Here is a 25,177-nt window from a genome sequence, read left to right as displayed (position 1 = left end):
GGTTGAGGGGAGCCAGTGGGGTGGGGCAGGATCTGGGGACCAGGAAACTGGGCCAGTTTTCCTGTCGAGACGGCGTGAGAAGACAGGACAGGCCTGCACTGTTCCCCCCCCAACCCCGCCCCAGTTCTCTGGGTGGCAGGGGTCACTCAGAGTTCAAGTCAGGCAGTACCAAGCCTGAGCCCTCACAAGTGGAACAGGCCTCCCAGACCATGGACAGGTGTGCAGCTCACAGACACCCCAAACATACAGGGGCTCCCAGGACCCCCACATATACGCGGGTCTAATTAAAGCCCGCCCACACACACACACAGCCGGGGCTGGGGTGGGCGGTGGTGGCAGCAGCTCTGCAACTTGGCCTCTTGACCGGCTCCGGGCCTGCTCCATGTCTGTGCTCTCGGCCGGAGTCTCTGGTACTTCGGGACTCGGGGCCAGGCCCCGGCAGCCACGCCTCCCCAAGTCTCTGGTGCTTCCTCTTCAGGACTTCATTCTTCACCCACTGAGGCACATCAGGCACAAATCAGCCAGCAATGAGCTTGACGCATAAGGCCACGTGCTGGGAGGGCCAGAGTGGGGAGGTCAGGGTGCGCTGAGCAGGGACTTCAGGGGGCAGGGGCCCAGGGAGGGCTGCAGAGAGCTGCCCCGCCCTGGGGCCTGTCCCCAGTGCTGGCTCACCTCAAAGAGGATGAGGAAGGTCAGACGGACGGCCAGGAGGAACCAGGGCTGCTCAGTGAAGTTGGAGTTCTGAGCGGTGCCACAGTCCCAGTACCTGGGGTGGGGAGCACCTGAGGTCAGGAGTCAGGAGTTCAGAGGGTGCTCACAGGGGATGGGGGTCCAAACCTGCACTCAGTCACATTCTCTGAGCCCTCTGTTTCAACAGGATTCTGGGAGTCCTTGGTGTAGAACACGGACAGGCTGTGGTTGACGTAGCCCGTGAGGCAGCTGGGGGGAGGGGGAGAGGAGTTTGGTGTGGTCTCTTCAGGCTTCTGGGGTGCTGGCTTGTAACCGACCCCTGCCTGGTGGGGGCCATCAGGGTGGGCCACAGTGCAGACCTCCCTCCTTCATCTCTGTACATGGGAGAGGGGCCCCTGGGGGAGGCTGAAGGCCACCACCTGCCTTCCTTGCCAGGGGCCGAGGCTTCCTTGCCAGCCTTCCTGGGGGAGACCTACCCCTGGAGACCTGCCCCCCTGCAGGGCTGGAGGAACTGGGTGAGGACAGCATGCAGACCACTAAGGGTCTGCCTTTGAAAGGGGAGCCATTCCAGTATCACTTACTCAGAAAACAGCTGGTTCTGGGACGTTAATCCCCTACTGGGGTCCCAGTCAGCACTCCCGGGGTCCACTCAGGGTCTGCAGGTTGCTGTGGGAGGGCAGCCCACCCCAGGCAATACTGTTAGCATTGAGCCCTTCCCTGGGGTCCCCTGGGGCTGGGCCATGGTTGGGCCAGTTTCCCAGGGGTCTCTGGACAGGGTCTGTGTGGCGGTGTCCCCTTTCTCGACTGCAGGGTGGGCCCCCTGTCGGCACAGGCCATAGCGGTACTTGTACACCACTCGGGGGATGAACTCAGATGTGAAGGCGATGACCATCCCGTCGGCAGTGACGGCCAGCACGCCGATTATCGCCAGCACCTGCAGCCAGGTCCCTGGGCCATGGCAGGGGGTGAGGCCTGCACTGTCTCCCCGCCCCCTGCCCCCCCACCTCTGGTGATCCCCTGAAGCTGGGAGCCTGGATGGTCAAGGGCCTCATCATGTCTCTGCTTGTGGCAGCCGCAGGGCCAGGTCCCTGATGAGGAAGACCTGGGCCAGGGCCAACAGAGAGCAGCCTCCACTCTCCTGCACCCCTCTTCTTGACGTGGACAGGGAGGGGCTCAGGTCTCCGCCCCCCATCTTATGCCTGAACCTTTCGGCTGCCCCCAGGCCTGCTCCACCTCCTGGGTCCCCTCCCCAGGGCAGACCCCCTTAACCTGGTCCCAAGTCTCCCTCACACTTCTCTCTCCCACTGCCTATGTCCAACGCCACAACTCCTGGCTTCATCCCTGACACCTGTCCACCTCAGCGAGGCCAGTCAAGGTGACTAAGGCCACCTGCTCTCAGTCCCTGTGCCCAGCTGCTGGACCCCTCTCCCTCAGCTCCCTGAGAGTCAAGCCGTTCTGCACGGCCTCCACAGGGCGGCAGCTGGCCCTTCAATGGGACCCCTGGGGGGGAAAGGCCTGCGAGGTGCCTGCCAGCCCCGCCTCTTCCTGGGGCCTGAGCCCTGCCCCCATGGCTCAGAGCGGTGGTTTCAAGGGGACTGGCGTGGCCCCAGCGCGCCTCGCGGCTCATGCCCCCATGGCTGGAGCGCCCGCCCTCAGGCCGCCCCGTCGGGCCCCTGACTGATGTCCTTGGCCTTGCGGGGCACCAGGCGCCGCTGCACCTGGACCATCTTGATGGCGTCCAGGCGGATCTCCACGAGGTTGCTGAAGAGCGCCAGCAGCAGGGCAAGCGGGAAGGCGGCCACGAAGACGGTGGTGAAGCCCTACTGGATCCCTGGGGGTGGGGGTCGTCACCGTGGGCCCCCGCGCGGTGCCCGCCCCTCCGCCCAGCAGCCCCGCCCTGCGTACTCATCTCCATGAACTCCTCGAACAGGCTGAAGGTGTTGACCGGGTTCAGGCGGTAGTTGCGCCGCCAGTGCCTCAGCTCAGGGTCCTGGGACGTGGCTCGCATCGAGCGACACTTGTGGGCCAGGCATCTGCGAGCGAGGAGGACCGGGTGGGGGACGGGGAGGGGGGCTGAGGACCCCTCGGGACTGCTGGCTCTGGGAGGTGGGGTCCTGTGGGTTCGGGGGCTCCCTGTGGTGAGAGTGGCGCCCCGGGAGGGAGGGTGGTCCTCACGGGCCCAGGTACTCCATGCAGTTGCTGAGCGTTTGTTTCAGACCCATGATGATGGCCACCTGCACGAACAGGTCCGTCATGCAGCCGCTGAGATGGCACTGCGGGGGCAAGGGTGAGAGGTCAGGCACGGGGCCTGGGGGTGACCAGGGGGTTGGGGCAGTTCAGGAAGAGGGCAGTAAGGCCTCCGGACAGACTGACCTCCTCCAGCTTCCACAGCCCTGCCAGGCGCACCAACTTCCCGGGGTTACCGTTGATCCTGGGAAGGGCAGCGAGGCTGAGAGAGGGGGCAGGACAGGAGTGGGAGTCGGGGAGCAGTGGGGCCTGGAGGGGAAGGAAGGAGACCCGCCCCACAGGTGAGCAGAGGCTAACCCAGACAGGCCTGTGTGCGCGCAGGACCGCCGGGGACCTCTCAGCTGTTCACAGGCTCAGGAAAGGCTGTGAGGAGGGGCCTCAGTTTCTCCCCAGGTAACTGTGCACACAGGGCTACTTTGTGTTTAAATCACGTGATTTCCATGATAAAAAAGGTATATTTAACCAAACGTTGGGCTTATTATGCTCAATGGTGAAGTCCTACAAGCACTCCTGTTACTACAGTTCATGACAACTACTATTCCAGAATGGTGTAACTTTGCAAAGGAAAAACTTGTTGTAGAAAATACGATTATATATCTGGGAAACCAAAATAAATCAACTGAACGATTGGGCAGGTAAATCTGAAAAATGCTCAGAGTGGATATAAAATTGATATCAAGCTCAACTCCCTTTTGCTTTCCTAGGTGCAACAAAACCACTGAGAAATGTAGCAGGAGGACATATCTGTCGCAGATAGCGGCAGAAACTATAAAACAGAGTGAAATTCACAGGAAATACGGGGGACCCATAAGAAGAAAACTATAACACAGCTAAAGAACATTAAAACAAGACTTGAACAGAGGAAACTTGTTCTTCGATAGAAAAACTTACGCTTGTATTTTTGTGACAGGTGGAATGTCAGGCCCCCAAAGATACCACATCCTAATTCCTGGAACCTGTGAATAATGTTATCTGACATGGCAGGTGGTATTAAGGTTGCTAATCAGCTGACCTTAAAATGGAGAGAGAATCCTGGATTATCTGGGTGTGCCCACTGTAATCACCAGAGTCCTTAAATGAGTAAGAGGGAGAGCCAGAGAGATGGCAGGATGAGAAGGACCCAGCCTGACACCACTGGCTTTGCAGACACAGGACGGAGCGGGCCAGGCAGCCTCTAGAAGCTGAAAAAAACAAGAGTGTGGGCTCTCCCTGAGGGCCTGCAGACAGAACACAGCCCTGCTGACACCCTGATTTTAGCCCAGTGAGACCCATTTTGGACTCTTGGCCTCGAGAACTGTATGTAATGTGTGTTGTTTAAAGCCACTAAGTTGTGGTCAGCAACAGAAAATTAATACAGTATCTATGTCAATTCTCCCTAAAAGAATGTATAATTTCACTGCAGTCTTAAGCTAAATCCCACAGAATTTTGATGGAGTTTGACAAACATTATTTTAAAGTTCACCTAGAAGAATAAACACGTAAATAACTACAGAAAAGGAAAAGTGAAAAAGGAGAAAAAGAAAATTAACGCCAGACCTATCTGACAGGAAAGCATTACAGTAGTAATGACACAGAAATGTACTAGACCAGAATCATCAGAATCCACGGAGCGCCAAAACAGTCAAGTGCATGATGGAACTAGACCAGAGTCATCAGAATCCACGGAGCACCAAAACAGTCAAGTGCATGATGGAACTAGACCAGAATCGTCAGAATCCACGGAGCGCCAAAACAGTCAAGTGAATGATGGAACTAGACCAGAGTCATCAGAATCCACGGAGCACCAAAACAGTCAAGTGCATGATGGAACTTACTGTGTGACAGAAGGGTGGTGGTGGCGATGGAACAGTCAACAAATGGTTTGGGGACAACTGGCTGTCACTTGGAAAACAACAAAACAGGCTTCCCTCCTTTGCCGCCTGCAGCAAAACAAATTCCTTGTGAATCAAAGATTTAAATGTTTAAAATGTTGAAACCATAAGCATCTAAGGGAAATCACAGCTGAACGTTTTTTTTGTTTTTTTTTGTTTTGCTCCGGACGCGCAGGCTCAGTGGCCATGGCTCGCGGGCCCAGCCGCTCCGCGGCATGTGGGATCCTCCCGGACCGGGGCACGAACTCGCGTCCCCTGCATTGGCAGGCGGACTCTGAACCACTGCACCACCAGGGAAGCCCCTGAACATGTTTTTAATGTTGAGGAGGGGAGGCCTTTTTGAGCACGGCATGAAAAACAGGAACTATAAACAGACACACTGATAACCTTCGTGACGAAACAGGAACCGCCTCCAGAGAAACACGAGTGGCTGCACAGGCTCCTGCCCTCTCCTCCCAGGGATGCCACATGCAGGGCCAGTACACGAAAGGCGCCAGACTCAGGCTTCCATCTGCCCCACCGCCTGCTGACTGTGCGACTTAACCTTTCTGTGCCTCGGTCTACTCATCTGTGAAATGGGGTTTAGAGAGTCCCTACCCCATAGGGCTGTTGTGCAGATTAGAGCTGATGAATGTGAGGCCCTTAGGATAGAACGGGTGAGTGTCAGCAGACGTGAGTTATTATAAAGACATATCCCATCCTGCCAGGGAAAACCTACTCAGTCCTTCGTTCTTCAGTATGAACGGACAGCTACAAATCTTCAGGCACGAGGAAAACCAGCTGTACAAAAGAGAAGGACTACAATAAAGGAACAGGAAGACGGACCCTTTAGGAAATGAGATAATGAGGAAACAGATGAGAACTTAAGGGGAAAAAAGAACATTGATATCCTCAAGAAAGTACTGTATCTGTGGAAACAAGAAAAGGACACTTTAAAAAAATAAAAGGATAAAAAAATAAAAACCCTCTTGGAAATTAAGACTTTAACTGTTAAACTTAAAAAAAGAAAACAGGGACTTCCCTAGTGGTCCAGTGGCTAAGACTCCACATTCCCAATGCAGGGGGCCTGGGTTCAATCCCTGGTCAGGGAACTAGATCCCACATGCCGCAACTAAGAGTTCGCATGCTGCAACTAAAGATCCCACGTGCCACAACTAAAACCCAGTGCAGCCAAATAAATAAATAAACAAACATTAAAAAAGAAAAAAGGCAAAAAGACAAAGTGAAGGATATCTTTCCAGATGTGGAATGTAAAGACACAGAGATGGAATATATGAGAGAAAAAGATAAGAAACCCAAGAGGACCAGGCGTTCCATAGACAGCAGAGGGGAAAAAAATATTTTTAAAAACCTAAGGAAAAAAACCAAAAAAAACTAAAAATAAAACTACCACCTGAACCAACAATCCCACTACTGGGCATATACCCAGAGAAAACCACAATTCAAAAAAACACATGCACCCCAATGTTCACAGCAGCACTATTTACAATAGCCAGGACACGGAAGCAACCTAAATGTCCATCAACAGAGGAATGAATAAAGAAGATGTGGTACATACATACAATGGAAAAGTACTCAGCCATAAAAAGGAATGAAATGCGGTCATTTGTGGAGACGTGGATGGACCTAGAGAGTGGCACACAGAGTGAAGTAAGTCAGAAAGAGAAAAACATCATATGATAACACATATATGTGGAATCTAGAAAAATGGTATAGGTGATCTTATATGCAAAGCAGAAACAGAGACACAGACGTAGAGAACAAATGTATGGATACCAAGGGGGAAAGGGGTGGGGTGGGAGAAACTGGGAGACTGGGACTGACACATACGCACTATCGACACTATGTATAAAATAGACAGCTGATGGGAACATACTGCAGAGCACAGGGAACTCTACCCAATGCACTGTGGTGACCTAAATGGGAGGGAAGTCCAAAAGGGACGGGGTATCTGTATGTGTATGGCTGATTCATTTTGTTGTGCAGTGGAGGCTAACACAACATTGTAAACCAACCATATACTCCAATAAAAATTAAAAACAACCTAAGGAAAAACAGAAGAAAACGTAGTGAGCCTAAGCAGGACACGGGCTGTTTCATCGGAAGGTGCCAACAATTGCCCAGCACAGTGCGTGAAGAAAAGACCCACCCTAGATTGTTCCCCTGTTTAAAGAGAAGATCCTAAAGCTTCTAGGTCAACTAGGAAGGAACAAAAATCAGATTTTCTGCACATTTCTTATCATCCATTTTGCATGTTCAAAGACAACGGAGCAACGTCTTTAAAGTTCTAGAAGGGAAAAGTGTTTTGAAGTTAGATTTCTATACCCAGCCATGTCAATCTTGTGCAACAGTAGAACATGACACCTTTAGACATACATGAATTCAGAGAGTTTACCTCTCCGATATACCTTCTCAAAATAAATGAAAGCAAAAATCAAGAAAGGAGGAGGCTTGGGAGTCCAGGAAATGATGGTCCTAACCCAGGAAAGCAGCAGATTGAAGTCCCAGGGAGACAGGTATGCAGGAGGCACGGAGAGCCACCAGCCCAGTGTGGGGAGAATGGAGGGTCTCTGGGAGAAAAGAGACTCCATGCGATAGGCCGTTTGACATGGAGAGGCTGGATAACCTTGATAAGATAAAGACATGCAAGGAGGAAAAAAGGCAATTAAAAACAACAGGAAAAATAAAGAGCTGCACAACAAAGAAACGGTCAGATAAGAAGCACAGTAAAATGTGACATGATGAGCCAGAAGAGAATCCACTTGACCTTGATGTTATAAAAATGCTCAGATGATATGAACAACTTATAGGAAAAGAAACTTAATGGCGAAAGAATATCTGGAAAGATGCTGGATTCTCACTAATAGGTTTTAATAACACACTTTTAAGGTCTTTGTTCATCAGACCAACGTGGAGTGTGCAGTCACGTACACAGTGTGTGGCTTTGTGAGTCAGCACAGCATTTTTGGAGGGTGCTTTAGCAATGTCTCTCAATTTAAATGTGCACTGCCGACTCCCAGTTAAAATGGCTGGCTGCCCACACCCACTGCCAGGCATCACCTCGGAGATGGAAGGGAACTGGGGAGGCCTGCGGCCCACTTGAGACATCAGGCTGGATCTAAGCCTGCAGGGAAGACGTCTGAATAGCAACACAACCCTGCCCAAGAGCCTGGAACACCCCAGGACTTGGGCACCTCTGGTAGCTTGGGAGCACCCACTGGATGGGAGGCAGGCCCGGCTGAACCTCTGGGCCTCCTATCCAACCCCTAATCCACCCCCCCCACACACACAAGAGACACACACACAAGAAGACAAAGACATTTCTAGGGGGTTGAACAACCAAAGATTCAGATCGCAGGGTTGGGCCAATGGACACTGAGACCCCACAGTGTCCCTTCCCCAGCTGGGCTCCCAGCATACTGACGGGCATCCTTCTGCCTCCAGGCAGGAGACCAGGGATTCCCCTTCAGGAACTGACACAGCAAGAGGTCCCGACAGGAGACACATAGTCCAGAGCAAAACCACTGGCACACGCCTTTCTCAATTACGGACAGGTGGCCAAGAATAAAAGACATCTAAGGCGGCGGGGGGGGGGGTCTCTAACACCAGAATCAAGACCAATCAAAGAAAGAGCATCAAAGAAACTCGAAAGGAACAGAAGAAATGCCAGAGTAGAAGGGAAAAAGAGAGGCCACATCCTCAGAAGAGAAAAGCCCTGGTGTCCAGGTGACATGAAGAGGAGGCTGTGAAGAATCTGACATGTCAAAAGGAGTGCTCTGAAATGAGAACATAAGCAGAAGCGAAACGTTCAGTAGAAGGGTTGGAAAACAGCTGAGAAAAACTCCAAGAAACTGGAACAGAATGGGAGAAAAAAAGCCAAGAAAAGTAGATGATCAATTCAGAAGGTCCAATTTCCAAACAAAAAGAATTCCTCAGAAGGGAGGAGAGGGAGCTGAAGCAGGAGACTATCAGGTACATGAGAAAATCTCTCAAAACTGAAGGCCCTGAGGCTCCAGGCCCAGTGAGTACCCGGTAATTTCTTTCCATTTGACCAGCACTGATTCTGCACGCGTGGCCGGCTGCAGGAGCTGAGCATTCAGCAAAGGACAAGCGCCCTACCCTCCGCCCTGGGGAGCTGCCATTTCTGAGAGAGACAGTGAACACATAAATGTGCGTCACGTCCTGGGTGGCGACGGCTATGGAGGGGGAGCAAGGGAAGAGCGGAGTCTGAGGGACCAGGGTTCGGGGCCAGGCGACGTTCCGAGGTCAGCAGGAGAGCAAAGGTCAGCGCCAGGAGGCAGTGAGAGTACCGGGGAGGCAGAAGCGCGAGGCGGGAGAACCAGAAACCGGGTTCGCCGATGAGAAGACTTCCGGAAAGAACTGTGACAGCATGTTTGTGTGATGGTGGAAATCAGCCGGCAGAGAGAGGAAAGCTGGCGTGTGGAGGAGAGGGATGTGAATTACCGAAGCATGTCGACTGAAAAAGACCCACCAAGTCACACGGCTGAGAAATTCCAGAAGACGGGGGACAGTGAGAAGATGCACAGAGAGTTGGAAGAACGCTAACGCCAGACTTGCGGAACAGAACGCTGGAAGCCGGAAACCAAAATACCCTTCGGAAGTCTGAGGAAAACCATATCCAACTTAGAACTCTCTCCAGCAGACGCTCAGTCAGGCCCCCAATAAAGAGGAAACTCAGCACATATGATTTCCCATGTACCCTTTCACAGGAAGCCACTGGAAAACTTGGGATCCTACACGGCAGAGAGTGAGGGGCTTCCCAGGATGAAAGGGCCAAGCACAGCCCCAAGAGAAGGGGACAGATGCCACGAGGGCGTCTCCAAGGACCTCATGATGTCTTTGAACATACTGGCAGGAGTTGGTTTCTTCTAAAGTTCTTCTAGAGGGACTTCCCTGGTGGCGCAGTGGTTAAAAATCCACCTGCCAGTGCCAGGGACACGGGTTTGAGCCCTGGTCCGGGAAGATCCCACATGCCATGGAGCAACTAAGCCCGTGCGCCACAACTACTGAGCCTGCGCTCTAGAGCCCACGAGCCACAACTACCGAGCCCGTGTGCAGCAACTACTGAAGCCCGCACGCCTAGAGCCCGTGCTCAGCAACAAGAGAAGCCACCGCAATGAGAAATGAGAAGCCCGGGTACCTCAACAAAGAGTAGCCCCCACTCGCCACAACTAGAGAAAGCCCGCACGCAGCATTGAAGACCCAACGCAGCCAAAAATAAATAAATAATTGAATAAATAAATTTTGCAAATAAATAAAGTTCTGCTAGAGAGTTTGGGATTAATTGGCAGTATATGTGTAACTTACAACATTTGAACAAACATAGAGAACACATAGAGGAATTATTTTCTTCAGAAAAGACAAGAAAAGATATGTTGATTGAACGAAAACTGTTCATTTCATTAATTAGGAAGGTGCGGGGAAGTGTGTGCATGTGCACGTGCATGTGTGTTACATGGGATGCCCACTGCAGCTTTATTTATAAACCTCAAAACTGGAATTAACCCGAATGTCCACCAACTGAAGTGGTTAAATAAATTCAAGGGCATCCCACAAAAGAACGCCCATAGTATGTTTTCAAAAGCAAAGCCTTACCGCCCATGCAGACATGGAAAACGCCCATAGTACGTCTTCAGTGTAAGGCAGATACAATTACTTACACGACAAAATCACTCATGTCAATAGGTGTATGTGTGTGTACTTAAATGTGTGAAAAAGTTTGGGAAGACCCAACAAACAGTTGCAGTGTCGTCTCTGAGGACGAGGATTGGACAGTTGGGGGTTCGCTGTGGGCTTCCTTCACATATGTCTTTACTGGGTTTCCAGGTGTTCTGAGCATGATTTACTTTAAAAATTAAAAAGAACAGGTATTTCTATTTTCAAGGTGGGGAGAAAGGAGTTAGAGGGAGGCATGTGGGAGCAGGTGGCCCTTACCTGCCCCGGATGAAGGCGATGTAGATAAGGGAGGAGAAGTGAGCAAAGAACTACAGAGTGAAGAACTTGATGGTGAACTTGCTCTCTCGCTCTGTGAAGGTCCTGGGCTTCTCTGGAATGAGATGTGGGGCCGTCCCTCCCCCATCCTTCACCCCGATGACAGCCCACGCCCAGCCTGTCCCTATCCTGACAACTCCGGGACACCTGCGACCCCCACCTGTCTCCCAGGTGCGAGCCCCTGCCCTCTCGTAGGCCCCCTTCCCCCACCCCAGGGCTCCAAGATCCCCGCCCTGAATCCTCCCTCCAGTAGCCAGAGAGGGGCTCAGGGGGGCCCTCCTCTCACCAAAGTCACAAAGCTTCAGTGCCACATATTTGTTGATCTGTGGGAGGGGAGACGGAGGGCTCACCTCGGACCTCAGCAGAGCCGCACCCCCACCAGCACCCTCGCCCTGCCCCGACCCCTGCCTTGGTCATGACGAGGATGCTCTCACATAGTGAACCAGGGCCCCGGTCACCACCACGGCCGTGGTCACCTGCTCTCCCAGGAAGGGCAAGGCGGAGCTGAAAAGGGCAGCGAGCAGGACGCGGCAGATCACCAGGACGTGGGCCATGCCTATCATCAGGCAGATCTGGCGGGGGTCGGGGAGGCCAGGATGGGCAGGTCTCCGGGGGCCGCCCCACCTGCTCTCCAGGGGCGCCCCAGGAGTACCATCAACAGAGACAGCAGGAGGATGACGGTACTCCGCGCGTAGCCGGGGCTGGTAGTCAGGGCAGGCAATGAGCCCCAGCACCATTTCCTCCTGTGGACGGCACCGGACACGCCTGAGACACGGGACTCCTCACCCACGGGAACCGCGATTCATACATGGGGACCCCCTCAGACACAGCAGACTCGTGTGGGCCCTGGGCCTGGTCACCTGGCTCAGCCTCACCTGGTCCTCGTCCCACCCGTACAGGTCCCATTGCAGGACCACACGGACTCGCTCCCGCTTCCACAACTCCAGGAACACGGTGGCTGCAGCCGGGAGAAAGCAGAGGCCTCACGGCGTGTCCCCGCTGCGTGTGGAGCTCGGCTGCCCCCCAGGTGCCGCAGCGACTCACCCCACAGCGCCGTGAACACGGCGAACAGCACGGTGCCCTCGTTGTCGAAGAGGTGGGTGAGCTGGGGAGAGCGGCGCGTGGGGCTGGGGCGGCCTTCCCTTCCCTGGGAGGACCCCCTGGGCCCTCTTCCCCGCGGGCGAGCAGCCGCAGTGCCCCCCCCTCCCACGGCGCAAACCTTGGCGAAGGCGCAGGTTTCTGAGAGCCGCTGGTACCTGGGGCTGTGGTCGCCGCGAGGGCACATGTAGACGTCGTGGGCATCACAGATCTCCCTGCTGGGGGTGCAGGGACCGGGTTGTCGGCGGCGCTTACCTGTGGCCCCTCCTGTGGCCCCTGGGGGACCCCACCCCAGGCCGCCCCTTCCCTGACTCCGCCCCTTCCCTGACTCCGCCCCACCCTCAGTCCCGCCCCTTCACGACCCCGCCCCTCCACGACCCCACCCCAGTCACGCCCCCTTTCTGACTCCACCCAGCCCACTCAGTCCCACCCCCTTACGTGACTCCACCCCAACCCCGCCCCCTCCATGACCCTACACACCCCTGTCCCGCTCATTCCCTGACTCCTCCCCACCCTCAGTCCCTCCCTTTCACGACCCCGCCCTAACCCCGCCCCTTCCGTGACCTCCGCCACCCCGGTCCTGCCCCTTCCCTGACCCCCCAGTCCCGTCCCTTGCCTGACTCCGCCCCACCTGATCTGGCTGGCTTCGAAATGGGCGAACCCGCTCAGGAAGATGATGAGGCCCACCACCGCGGCGGGCACCAGCATGTAGGTGTACCAGCCGAGCCAGGCGAAGTACAGCGCCACCTTCTCACCGAAGTAGTTCCTAGGGGCACAGCCGTCCCGTCAGGGCCACTCCCAGCAGGGGTGACCGTCCACCGCCAACGCCGGGGTGAGGCATGCCACATGCGGGGCGGGCAAGGAGCGGCATACTGAGGGCATCTAAACGTGTGTCTAAATGGGAGTCCGCACAGCAGTTTGCTGGAGGCGTGGGTATAACCGCGGGGGTCGCAGCCTGCCTGCGGGGGCGCAGGTGTGTCCGCGGGGGGCAGTAGTACCTGATGTCACCAACTGGCTGCTCTTGGAACGTGTTTCTCCACCAGGCCCATTTCTTCTTTAGGTCTTCCTCCCCCTGAGCACAGGCGACAGACAGTGAGAGCTTCTTGCCTCAGGTCCTGCCCTCAGGTCCTCTCCCAGCCGGCCCACCACTCACCTTGTGTAGGGGAAACACGGCCTCAAAGACCCCATCCTTCACCAAATCCTGGAGCGTGTCTGGTGGTCACAGGGATTCTCGGGTCAGAAGGGAGTGAGGGGTGAGGGAGGACCCTGTCCCGTTCTCCCCGTGTGACTGCCCCTCCTGGTGGGCTGCTGCCATCCAGTCCTTACCACCAGCTGCCATCTTGCTGTTCAGCACAAAGTTGACAATTTGGATTCTGGAACACAGGAGCTGGCTCAGGATGGCCCTCTATCTGGCCAGGTCCTCTGTGTCCTAGCAGAGCCCCCAGACCACCTGACCAGAGCCCAGAATCCAGGACTCCTCTGGGAGCCCACCTCCTTAAATCCTCCCAGGGTCTAGCTGTGCCATGGTTCCAAGGTGGGCCTCCCTCAGGGTGGTCTCTCTCTTCCCAGGGCCCCGATGCTCAGCCCTGCAGTAGTCTCTCCCAGATCCCTCCCAGACCTCCCACCTCCAATCACCCGTCCCACCTGGAGCCCCCACACGTCGAGAGCACACTCTTTATGTGCACAAATCCTCTTTGCACCCCTGTGAGCCATTTTGCCTATGGGGCGACTGAAGCTCAGAGAGAGTGAGTAATTTGGTCAAGGCCACACAGCCAGGAAGCGGCACATTCAGGCATCTGACTATACAGTCCCCCTGAGTGTCCAGGGGACTCCCCACAGCCTGCTCCTCTCAGGCCCCATCAAGATGCCTCTATTCATGTGTCCTCCCAAGACCGGCCAGTCCTTCTGTGTTCACAGGAAGCCCCCCTCCACTGCCTCGTATCCAAATTCCAGGAGTGTTCTTCACTAGTCTCCCTGATCGGGCCCCAGATGAGTTCAGGGGGCCGGGGCTGGAGCCAGGAAGATGATGGAGGAGGGCTGTGGGGAGGGCAGGTGGGCTGGCTTGGAGGCCTAGAGGATCGGGGTGGGGAGAAGCAGGTGCTTGGAGAGAGAGGAGGTGTTGGATGCCTGGGAAGCAGGGGATAGATGTCCAGGGAGGGGCATTTGGTCTGGAGGAAAGAAGTCAGGATGTGAATCCAGGGAGATGACCTCAGAGCCTAGGAGGGACAGCTGGGAGGATCCTCTCAGCCTCTCCAAATTCTGCCCACCCTTTAAGGCTGGTTTCTATTCTGCATCTGGGGGACATAGTCACATGTAACCTTCAAACACTCCAAGAGGTGAGAACTGTCATTTTCCCGCATTACAGACATGGAAACTGACTCACAGACCCTTGCCCCCTGGGCCCTCCACCCTGGGACCACTCCTGGGAGCCTTGCTGCCTGTCTGGACCGGCATGTGGGTGGGCAGGGGTCCTCCTGGCCCCACTCTGGGCCAGCCTCTCACCTGGTGGTGGCTGGGATGGAAGTTGGCCTGGCCAGCTCCCCTCTGGGGGCGGTAGCCTCGGGCTCCATGAGAAGTCTGCGGTACCGGTCAAAGACCCGGTTGTCAGCTCGGATCCCAAAGAACACCTTCGCCTGGTCCTCCCTCGCCTGAGGGTGGGGGACAGCATGGGACCCTCTACTCCACATTGGGACCCTCCCCTTCATCCAAAGCCAATGGCCTATCCCCTCGTATCCTTCTCCTGCACGAGGCCTCAGCCCACCTCCCCAGACACCTCCCCGGGATCCGCCCAGTCCCACGTGACCCCTGCGCCCAGGCGAGGCCCTCAGCCCGCCCACCCTGTAGCAGAAGCCCTTCCTCTCGAGCTCTTCCAGGAACTGCTGCTGCCGCTGGACCTGCCTGGGGTTTCTCTGGGTGCAGTGATCAGCCACAACGACATAGTCCCATGGCTCGGAGGCCTCAGTCTAGAAGCAAGAGGTGTGGGGACTGGGACTGGGGACCAGGGCGGGCCAGGTGCGGGCCATGGGGCAGTAGGTGGGACCAAGCCCAGGAGAGACTCAAGCAGAGACTCACCTCAGTGGTATTGATGTCCATCTGCAGGGGGCTGTCCCCGTCGGTCCCCACCAGGATCCGGAGGCTCTCTTCTCCCTGGGGGTGAAGAGCAGACGGAGGATGGGGCTCATTGCAGCAGACAAGCACCTCCTGGGCTGGGTGCTCTGGTAGCAAAGGGGTAGTTCCGGGTGGGGCTAAGTGCGTGCACCGAGGCTACAGCACAAGCGGCCGGCAGAGGCTGGTTTGGAAATCCACACAAAGAGCTCCCAGAATTCATAAGAAAAGGCAGACAGCCCAGTTTAAAGTGGGCACACTTCACAAAAGAGGGGCACTCAGAAGCTGAAGCCATGGAGCTAGGGAACCATCTGGAAACGCAGGCCAGGTGACCAAGAGGCACCACCTTCCACCATTTGGGAGCCAACATTTTACGGCCAGACAGCTCTAAAAACACAGGTGTGGGAGTTCCCTGGCTGTCTAGTGTTTAGGATGCAGTGCTTTCACAGCCGTGGCCCAGGTTCAATCCCTGGTCGGGGAACTGAGATCCCCAATGCCGCTTGGTGCGCCCCCCCCCCAAAAAAAGCCTGGGTGGGACTTCCCTGGTGGTCCAGTGGCTAAGCCTCCACGCTCCCAGTGCAGGGGGCCCGGGTCCGATCCCTGCTCCGGGAACTAGATCCCACATGCATGCCACAACTAAATCCCACATGCCGCAATGAAGATCCCATCTGCTGCAGCTAAGACCCAGAGCAGCCAAAATAAATAATAAATAAATAAATATTAAAAAAAAAAAGCCCGAGTGATCTATAAAAATATTGAATGTAATATAATATTGTAAATCACCTGAAACTACTATAATGTTGTAAGTCAACTATACGTCAAAAAAAAGAAAAAGCCCGGTGACTCAGCAGAATCCCCATGTGTTGCTGTGGCTCACACATTGGTGCTGGAACTTGGGAAACTAAGTTGACCGTCCCAGACACTACACCCCGGGCCAGCCACCTTTGGAGACAGACAAGGGTGCTCACAGCAGCACATGTCATATCAGAATTGTGGAAATAACCCAAATTCCCATCGGTAGGCAGATGGATGAAAACACTGTGCTATGAGCACACACAACAGGAACATGAAGGCCACCACTGCACGCAGGGCGTTGGGGACCAGTGTGACACGGTACTGAGTTTCCTAAAAGTAAGTCCAGTGAGAACTGTGCAGGAGCGACTGCTGCAGGCACGTCCCGGACAGACGGACGGACACTAAAACCAGCGGGCAGAACCTTAAGGGGGAAGCGGATGGTGCCGAGCCCCTGAGTCTCCCCGATTCTTTGTTAACTGTTGCAGCAGCATTAACAAACCTCACACATCCTATGCTACTGCCTCCGGAGGATGGTGCAGACTCCGCCCTCTCGAGGGTGGGCTGGACTCAGTGACTAATGAAGGAAGCGTGAAAGGGAAAAAGAGTCACCCTACAGAGGAGAAACCTGGCAGATGCCCCCCACCCAGGTGATGAAGGTCAAGGTCACGGTGATGTAATTGAGATGTCGGGGACCTCCTGACAGCATGTGATGCAATAGTACGTGATCCCACCCTAAAACCCCTATAGTCCCATCTCAGCAGAAGACGCCGGAGGCCCTTTCACCTGAGCCCGAGTGAGCGGACCCCAGAGGCAGGTGGCCAAGGACAAGGCGGGACGGAGGGACCATCACAGACAGGAGGGGCCGTGGAGACGTGGCGATGATGCCGTGGCGGGTCCCGCACGAGCCGGGAACAGGAGAGGACACGCACGGAAAAGCCGGTGACGTGAGTCAAGGCGGCCGTGTCGGGCTCTTAGCTTTGACCAGCGCCCCAGGCGACGGGGCACGGGGGACCCTGCACCGTCTTTGTGACTCTTTACGAAAACTCACAGACCTGTAAAAACTGCACAAGTGGAGTGGAGGGTTCTGGGATTGGCATCCAGGTTGGTGGGGGGGCGGGGCGGGGAGTGGAGGGGGGTCTTTAGGCTTCATTTACTCCCAGTGAGCAAACAGCAGGTTCTGACTTGCCCGCCTTAGGGGCTAAGTGTCATGTTGGACAAATTCGTAAGTGAAACGGATCCTCACGTGCTTGACTTCAGACCCAAGATGAGGACTCGCCCCACCTCTCCCCAGGCCCGGGACCTCCTGCAGGAGGACCCTTCGAGGGTCCCTGGTGGACAGTCCCACAGAGGCTGAAAGGAGAGACTCCCTCACATGAGCACTGGCCTGAGGCTGAAGAACGGGAAGACGGGACCCCAGGGCGGGGAGGGACGGCACAGGGAAGCCACCCTGGCAGGAGGCAGCAGGAAGGAGCCTGGGGAAGACTGCCTGTGAGGGACCCGCCAAGACGACAGCGGGAGGCTGGCCCTCAGGCGGCGCCAGAACTGAGCTGCTGGACTGGGTGCAGCTCTGGGGTCCCAGACAGCCCTCCCTCCCCAGAGACATCACACAGCTTTGGGACATTACCCAGAGCCTCTTGGAAAAGGGGAACGCAACCTTCCCTGGAGGATGGTGTGTGATCTGGACCAGAGGTGTCCTACGGGCACTGACCCCCACCATTGATTCGGGCCACTGGACAGGGAGACACCCCCCACCGAGGGCAAAGGTACATGCACCCCTCAGGGTTGCCCTGGTCACCCCTGGGCAATGGGCGAGCAGTCACAGGAGCGGCCAGGTCTGAGTGCCCCCTGCCCAGCCCTGGTCTAGCCACCCCACACCCCACAGCCGCAAAGGGACCAAGTCCTGAGCATCAGCTTCCTGTGCACTCTGGGCTCCCCAGCCCCATCCCCAGGCCACCTGCCACATGCAAGGCCCCTCTCTGGGCCGTGGTCACAGACACAGCCTCCAGTATCAGGCTGTCCATCTGTCCACCTGTCCTCCAGGGAAAGAGGCCTTCACAGATGGGAACCAGGTCCACCTGAAGTCACCCCCACCTCCAGCCAACCAGACTGCTTGGTGCACCCGAAGCGAGGTGTCTGGGGCCCCTGCGTCCCTGTCTATCAGACCCCACCCCCAGGAAGCCATGTGTGCCCATCAGGCTCCCAATCCCCAGGGCTCCTGCAGGGTTCCTACAGGGGCTACCCTGGCACTCTTGGCCTCAGGGATCCCAGCCCTGCCATGTGCAGACCCCCAGCAAGTCCCTGCACTTGGACGGGGGGCAGGCTCTGGGCACCCGGCTCTCTGTTGTCCTCCCTTCGGCCTTCCAGCCCCCACCCCTGCAGGCCGTGCACCCAGGGCTTGGTACAGACTGGAGTCCCAGCGGGCTCACCCGCTGGCTCCGCAAGAGGAAACTTCTTATGATGCTGCAGCTCCCGGGAGACCTTCCCAGCCTTGGGAGCCAGAGCTGGGCGAGTCCTGCCCCTGTCTGTCCCTTCCCAGGCCAGCCTCCAGGTCACCGGAGAGGCAAATGCGACTGCCACCCAGCTCCCAGCAGTCCTGGCCCTGCGGGCTACGGGGAGCACCCGTGTGACATCACCCCTGCTGCATGTGGCACACGTGGGCCTCCGTCACTCTCCACGGCCCGTCTCACGCCAAGGGTCATACCACAGCCCTGCCGGCACTCCGCACCCTCCTGCCCCACTGCCCAGCATGAACAGGGAGAGGCCCGCCCTCGCTCGTCCGGCCTCTGACCCCACCCCCCCAGTGGATGCCCCACCTGCTGGCTCTGCTTCCTCATCTTCCCTTCCCAGCCCCCTTCCCCTGGCCGTACCCCCTCGCATGTGGGATCTTAGTTCCCCAACCAGGGATCGAACCCACACCCCCTGCAGTGGAAGCGAGGAGTCCTATAGCCACTGGACCGCCGGGGAAGCCCCTGCTTCCTCCTCTGACTCATCTTCCGAGTCCTGTCATCTGCCTACCCACTCCCTTCTGCCATCTCTCTGTCTCATGTGTCCGGTCATCCACCCCCAGACACAGCTTGCTCTGTGTGCAGCCCTCACGGGGAGTGTGTAGTGTAAGTGGACACGGGCCCGGAGAGCAGGTGCCTACTTGGCAGGGGAGCTTGCCCTTGTGGTGTGGACAGGCCCCGAGGGGCAGCGGGCAACTGGTGTCCAGGGGCTCAGTGCTACCTCCCAGGGACTCGGTACTCAGCACTTCAGCTCTGCAGAAGCATAAAGGGCAAGAAGGGAGCTGCTGGGAGGTGAGACTGGGGGTTAACAGAAGCCAGACCAGAGGGCCTCTCAGCGGCTGGGGAGCCTGGACTTCAGCTGGGGGCAGCAGGGAGCCATGGAAGGGACTGGAGCAGGGAAGGGTGTGCTCAGATCCAGCTGGGGCCACAGAGTTCTCTGCCGTGTGCATCAGTCTTTCTCCAAGGGTTGATTCTCTTGCCTCAGTCAAACCAGGGGCTTCCTCCCCACCCACCCTTGCCAGCCCCGCCTCCCTTCCACCCTAGCACAGGGCTGGCATGGGAGGAAGGGGCAGCCAGGGGAGCTCGGGGTCAGGCCAGCGTATGCCCACATGCCAGCCTTAGCAGCCGGGGCTCCAGAGCTGGCTCTGGAAGGGCAGGGGCAGAGTGAGAGGCCGCCTGCTTGGCCCACACCTGGGAGCGCCCTGAGGGGGCTGAGTGGGAGGCCGCTTTCCTTCTCCACTTCAGCACGGGTCCCCGCCAGCTGCCCAAGGGCTGGCCCCCGCCCCGGAGACCGACCTCTTCCCTGGGGAGGGAAGGAAGGAAGTCTTTCCAGGATGTTCCCGCCTACCTCCCCAGGGCCCCCACGGCCTCCTGCTCTGCCCCCAGAATCAGAATCCAGTAGCCCTCGGCGGGCTCCCACCCCTGCCTAGGCAGAACCCCCAGGGAGCCAAGGACCCAGCTGGCCACCCTGGGACTCCCCATCCCCAGGTCAGCCCACCCTAGAGACCACAGCCCCTCCCCTCAGGGCAGAGCGGCAGGTCTGGGGTCTTCCTCCTGGCTCAGGGCCCAGGGGTGGATATGCCTTCCCGCACACTCTGTGTGAGTGTGAGAGCCGGGCCGGAGGGACCCAAGAACCCCGGCTCGGGGCCCAGGGGGTGGACTTGCCCTCCCCGCGTACGCCCTTCACTCTCGAAGGGCCGCCCTCCTCTGTCCCGCCCCGATCCCAGCCCGGCCAGCCTCCCCGCGGCCGGGGCTGGGCAGAACCCCACCCGCGGCCGCCCCAGGCACCCTCCAGGTGAGGGGGCAGGGCCGGCCGGAGGGGCCTCGGCTCGGACCCCGTCCGGGTGGGCGTGGCTCGGAGCGGACTCACCCGCACGCTGGTGGCGGTGCTGGGCGCCGCGCTCGGAGGGGTCGGAGGGACCGGCAGTCCCAGCGCCGGGGGGAACCCGAGCGTGGCTGCGAAGCCGCCCGGCGCTCCTTCCCGACTTCCGTGCGCGACTCTCCCCTCCCTCCTCAGGCCCCTGTGCCGCCCGGCGCCGTCGGGGAGGAGCTAGTGGCCCGCGGGCCAGAAGGCACACCCTCCCCCCAGTCCCCCGGACCTGGGGCACCTTCCTGGGGACGCCGCCGTCGCGCCCGCCCCCGCCCCGAGGCCCGAGGCCTCACCTGCAGAGGGGAGTGTCCCCTCCGCTACGGGGTTAGACTGGCATCCGGTAGGCGGAGGGGAGCCCTCCCCGATGATGACCGCAGGTCCCTGCTCGCCTTCACTCTCCCTGACCCCAGGACGCACCTTCCCCAGGCCCTTCCAGAGCACCCAACCTCTGACCCTTTCAAGTCTAGTGTTGATTCCCTTAGAGGAGAAACTGGGGCCCAGAGGACTGAAGATGAGACAAACCCCAGCAAGAAACAATCAGCTCCCTGAGCCCCTGCTCTGTGGACGCCAGCTGGGGGAGGGGAGCCCTTGGGATCCTGAGGACAGGTGGCTGGCTGGGCTGGGTGGGGAATGAAGGACTGAGAGGGCAGTTCTATGACATCCTGTGGTCCAGCGGGCAGCAGCTGGAGGAGGCTCTGGGCCACCTGAGAGGGACTGTCCTGCAGGATAGGGAGGTGGGGTATCCAGGCTCTGACAGCTGCTGGGAAGCTGAGGACACAGGGCAGGAGCCAGGAGAGAAGACAGGTGGAGACACTGAGCAGTATGGGGGCAGCTGGAGGAGAGCAGGGGGCACCCATAGTGTCACAGGGGGCACCCACGATGTCACGATACAGCATTGTGCAGCCCAGGCAAACCTGCAGTGTAGACCCATGGTTGACATGTTTGCTCTAGGTTCCCGCAGGGTAACATGGCCCCACCCACATTTCTGTTTGCGGGACCCCATGGCAGGCTGTGACAGCAGCGGGGACTGAACTACGAAGTGGCAAAGAAGAGAGTGAACTGGCAGCACAGAACCTGTGCAACTCTGATGGAGCAAATCTGGACAAATGCATTGAGGTTGGTGTGATGGAAACCCCAAACAGTAGCAGCTTAAACAAGCCCGTTTACTTCTCTCTCCCATAAGTGACATCTGGAGGCGGTCCTACCAGACGCCTGGTTATTAACTTGTTGCTCTGTCACCGAAGGCGCGTGGACCCATCACATAGTTCAAAGTGGCTGCTCAAGCTCCAGGCGTCACATCCACATTCCAGACAGCAGGAAGAGCAAAGGATGGAGGGGTATTCCATCCTGCATGTGGTTAGTCACCTGGCCAGTCACCTGGCCACACCTTACTGCAAGGAAGCACGGGAAGTATGATCATTTTTCCTAAGGGAGAAGGTAGATGGACCCTGGGGGCACCCAGCAGCCTCTGCCACAGGTGAGAGGGCCTCAAACGCTGTGTTAGAGCTCAGGAAACAGAGTCATCAAGAGATTTTGAGCATGAGTAATCCAAACTCAAGATCCCTGTGACCAGCCGTCTCCTGGACTCTCCATCTCCCCCAGTCTCCAGCTCAACCTGCTCAGGACAGTCTGCATTTGCACTTTCATTCTGTGAAAAGAGTCCACTAGTTCCCCCCCAAGTGTCTACACAGCTGCTCCCTTTTTCAATGTCTTTATTTGGCATTCCCACTTTTAATGCCACAGAAACACTGCTTCTTCTCTTTCCCACCTTCCAAGGGTCTGAGGGAACCTAAATTATATCCAGCAGCCTCGCTGCCCAAGAGCCTCTTGCACCTTGGCCCCTTGGGCGAAGGCAGCGTAGCATCTCCAGCCTGGGGGCGGAGCGGCGCGGGAAGAGGAGCCCTGGCCTCGCCCCACAGTGGAAGCTCCCCTACTCTCAGTGAAGGATGGAAAGGGCAGGTCTCATCTAGTCCTATCTGGAGAGGAAATGGGTGCGGCCCTTTCGGAAAGCAGTCCAGCAATAAGAATCTAAAGCCTTAAAAATTGTTTATACTTTGGTCCATTAATTAACTTTTTCTAAACTATCCTAAGAAAAACTCCAAAATATTGAAAATATGTATTACTATGTCCTTTGAGGCAAAAATTATAAACCACCTGGATTATCAATAATAGGGAAATGTCTGAGCAAACATGGTATATTCATATGCTGATTAAGCAGTCATTAAAAATGATGCTTTCAAAGAGTTTATGACAGCATAGGAAAATGCTTATGTTATACTGTTAAGTGAAAAAAACATAGATTGTAAACATATATACATTTCTTTATCTCAACTAAGTTAAAATGCATTAAAATACCAGGAGAGTAGTTTTGTTTTTTTTTTTTTCTTTCTTAGCGGCACGCGGGCCTCTCACTGTTGTGGCCTCTCCCGTTGCGGAGCACAGGCTCCGGACGCGCAGGCTCAGCGGCCACGGCTCACGGGCCCAGCTGCTCCGCGGCATGTGGGATCTTCCCGGACCGGGGCACGAACCCGTGTCCCCTGCATCGGCAGGCGGACTCTCAACCACTGCGCCACCAGGGAAGCCCCAGGAGAGTAGTTTTTATATTTGATATTCATATTTGCGTGCGGATGGTGGAATTGTGCTTTTCTTCCTACAGTTTGCTTTCTTTGACACACATCACTTTTATAAACTTTATATTATTAAATGCACTTTGTTGTCATATTAAAGTCTATTATTAGGAACTTTGTTCAATCTCAGCCTCACTCTCTGCCTTGGTTTCGAGTACATCTTGTGAAGAAGCCGCACCCCTTCAGGCAGTGTGGCCTGGCCACCCCGGCTGTCCGCAGGCTGACCCTGCCCTGTTTTGGGCGGAGAACTCCAGTCGAGGTGCACATGGGCCTCCAGCTCCTCCCCTGTGAATCCTGCTGCCAATCCTGCGTCCAGCAGGACGCAGGCCCCCCATTCCCGCTGTCTCTAGGGCGCCTCCCCCAGGAAGAGGTCAGAATGACAAGTCTACCAAGAGTGCCCCAGGCTCATCCTCACCGGGGGAATCTGTCCTCCCAACCCCAGTGGCCTGGATGTGGCCGAAGACCCTCTGGGGTCTTTCTGAGGCTGCTCCTCGGAGGCAGCACAGGCAGGGCGGCTGAGGTTGGGGTCTCCCGAGTCCTCTCCAGGCTGGTCCCAGGCACCCCACCCCCCTCTGGCTTCTTTGGCTGACGGAGCCTCTCTTGGGCCATAGACCTCGCTGGCCTCAGGCCCCTGCAGGAGAGACCCCTCCCCCAGGTTGGGCCTCTGCTCCTCCGGTCTGCAGGAAGCTGGCCCGTGCCTGTCACACCAGGATGGCATTGGGGTGGGGACCCAGGCCCCTGATGTCCTCACCCCAGGAACACTTCTGTCTCCCTGCTGCTCCCCACCAATGCCTCTGGGCCTTAAATTTCAGCAGCTCCTGTTTTCTTTCTTTTTTTTTTTAAAATAGTGAATGCCATTTATTTGTTTATTTATTCATTTATTTTTATTTGGTTGCACCAGGTCTTAGTTGCGGCAGGCATGCTCCTTAGTTGAGGCTCACGGGCTCCTTAGTTGCGGCATGCATGTGGGATCTAGTTCCCTGACCAGGGATCCAACCCGGGCCCCCTGCATTGGGAGCGTGGAGTCTTAACCACTGCGCCACCAGGAAAGTCCCCTGTTTTCTTTCTCAGGGAGCAGAGAGCTGTTCTTGGCTGAGTTTACAGCCCTGTTGTCCCAGACCCTTCCATCAACCCTGATAAAACTCCCAGGCGGCAGGTGTGCGAGTGGCGGGCAGAGTTCTATGGAACCCTTCACCTTTGCAGGTTTTCCACTCCAGTGGAAAAGGATAGCCATGGTTCTTTTACAAATTCGCAACTTTTTCTCTGCCTTCCTTGCAAGAATGTTTTTGGAAAGCATTTCTGCCAATATTTTCACCATTTACCACCATAAATGTGTCCTGCAGGCCTAAGGAAACCTTGGGATCTGAGACCAGGCCACTCCCATGTAACCTTTGACCTGGTTCTTTGAGGTGTGGCCTCAGGACACCAGCAATCCCTGAGCAAGGCCAGAATTGGCCACTGTCAAAGCCCCTGAATTGCTCCAGTGTGCTGAGGCTTCCCACAGTCACCGCCCTGGCTGAGGAAGGTCACGGCCTCTGCACCCTCCCCACATGGGGTCCCAGGGGCAGCCCCACAGGTTCTCAGAACTGCAGCGGGCCATGTCCTCAAAGCTGTTCTGCTAACTCCTCACACCTGTGTCAACCTTAAAACGAAATAACCAGTTATTTCACTAGCAAAATGAGTTTATTTGGGAATGGCAGAGGAACTGCTGTTCAGGAAACACAGACTATGGCCAACGACAGGCAAGACTGGAGAACAAAGGAGAGGAGCTGTTACTTTATTGGGAGGGGCTGCTTTGAACCAGAAGTCCATGGAGAAAAGCTCAGGGTGGTGATGGGTTCTCGTGTGCTGAGTGGTGGTAGCTTCTCTCTGGCTGGCTATTGCTGGGCAAGGAGAAAAACTTCCTTCCTCTGCTGGGTAGTAAAGCAAGCTTCTTCCTGCCCAGGAATGTAAAGTAAGGTACGTGTGTGTGAGAGCTCCCCCTTCAGGGTTTCCCGACTCCATTTTAAATGAGGTTTCCTTTTGTTAATTTTCACACCTGCCACCCGGCCACCTGGGCCACAAAGTGTGGTGGGCCTTGCAGATGCCCTGCCCCTCCCCCTCTGGCCTGTCTCCAAGTCTCGCAGTGGGAGGGGTGAGGGGGCTTCAAGGTGTCCAGGGTGAAGCGTCATGGGACTAGGCGGAGGTGAGACCCAGACGTCAGGTCCCAGGAGCAAAGCTGCAGGTGCAGGGGTCTCTGCAGAGTGCAGGGCTTCAGGGGAGTGGCTCCAGGGGAAGAACAGGCTGGGCCAGTGGGTTACCAACCTTTCTGTGCCTCAGTTTCTCCTCTTTAAGCCAGAGATAAAAATAGAACCTGAG

The 25,177-nt window shown here is 56.5% G+C and overlaps 1 protein-coding gene across 1 annotated transcript; it reads right to left on the bottom strand.

Annotated features, from left to right (window-relative positions):
* Nucleotides 1-10: 10 nt before the first annotated feature.
* Nucleotides 11-22,979, bottom strand: ANO9 (anoctamin 9; the record flags this gene model as incomplete). Its single annotated transcript, XM_082660153.1, is given in 28 exon segments — nucleotides 11-553; nucleotides 673-766; nucleotides 838-939; nucleotides 1,272-1,638; nucleotides 2,369-2,510; nucleotides 2,514-2,521; nucleotides 2,596-2,723; nucleotides 2,866-2,963; nucleotides 3,064-3,121; nucleotides 10,764-10,813; nucleotides 10,817-10,875; nucleotides 11,107-11,143; nucleotides 11,229-11,249; nucleotides 11,252-11,392; nucleotides 11,473-11,518; nucleotides 11,520-11,563; nucleotides 11,696-11,778; nucleotides 11,865-11,925; nucleotides 12,040-12,136; nucleotides 12,550-12,684; nucleotides 12,917-12,990; nucleotides 13,072-13,130; nucleotides 13,245-13,291; nucleotides 14,421-14,566; nucleotides 14,756-14,881; nucleotides 14,991-15,065; nucleotides 20,193-20,372; nucleotides 22,956-22,979. Coding segments are annotated over 25 exon segments (2,238 nt in total). The 3' UTR covers nucleotides 11-553; nucleotides 673-766; nucleotides 838-939; nucleotides 1,272-1,339.
* Between the last annotated feature and the right edge of the window lie 2,198 nt (nucleotides 22,980-25,177).

Source organism: Grampus griseus, assembly GCF_964374135.1.
Source record: "Grampus griseus genome assembly, chromosome: 8".
Lineage (NCBI taxonomy): Eukaryota > Metazoa > Chordata > Mammalia > Artiodactyla > Delphinidae > Grampus > Grampus griseus.
The sequence above is the reverse complement of the archived record's forward strand: the minus strand, read 5'-3'. Positions and strand labels throughout refer to the sequence as shown.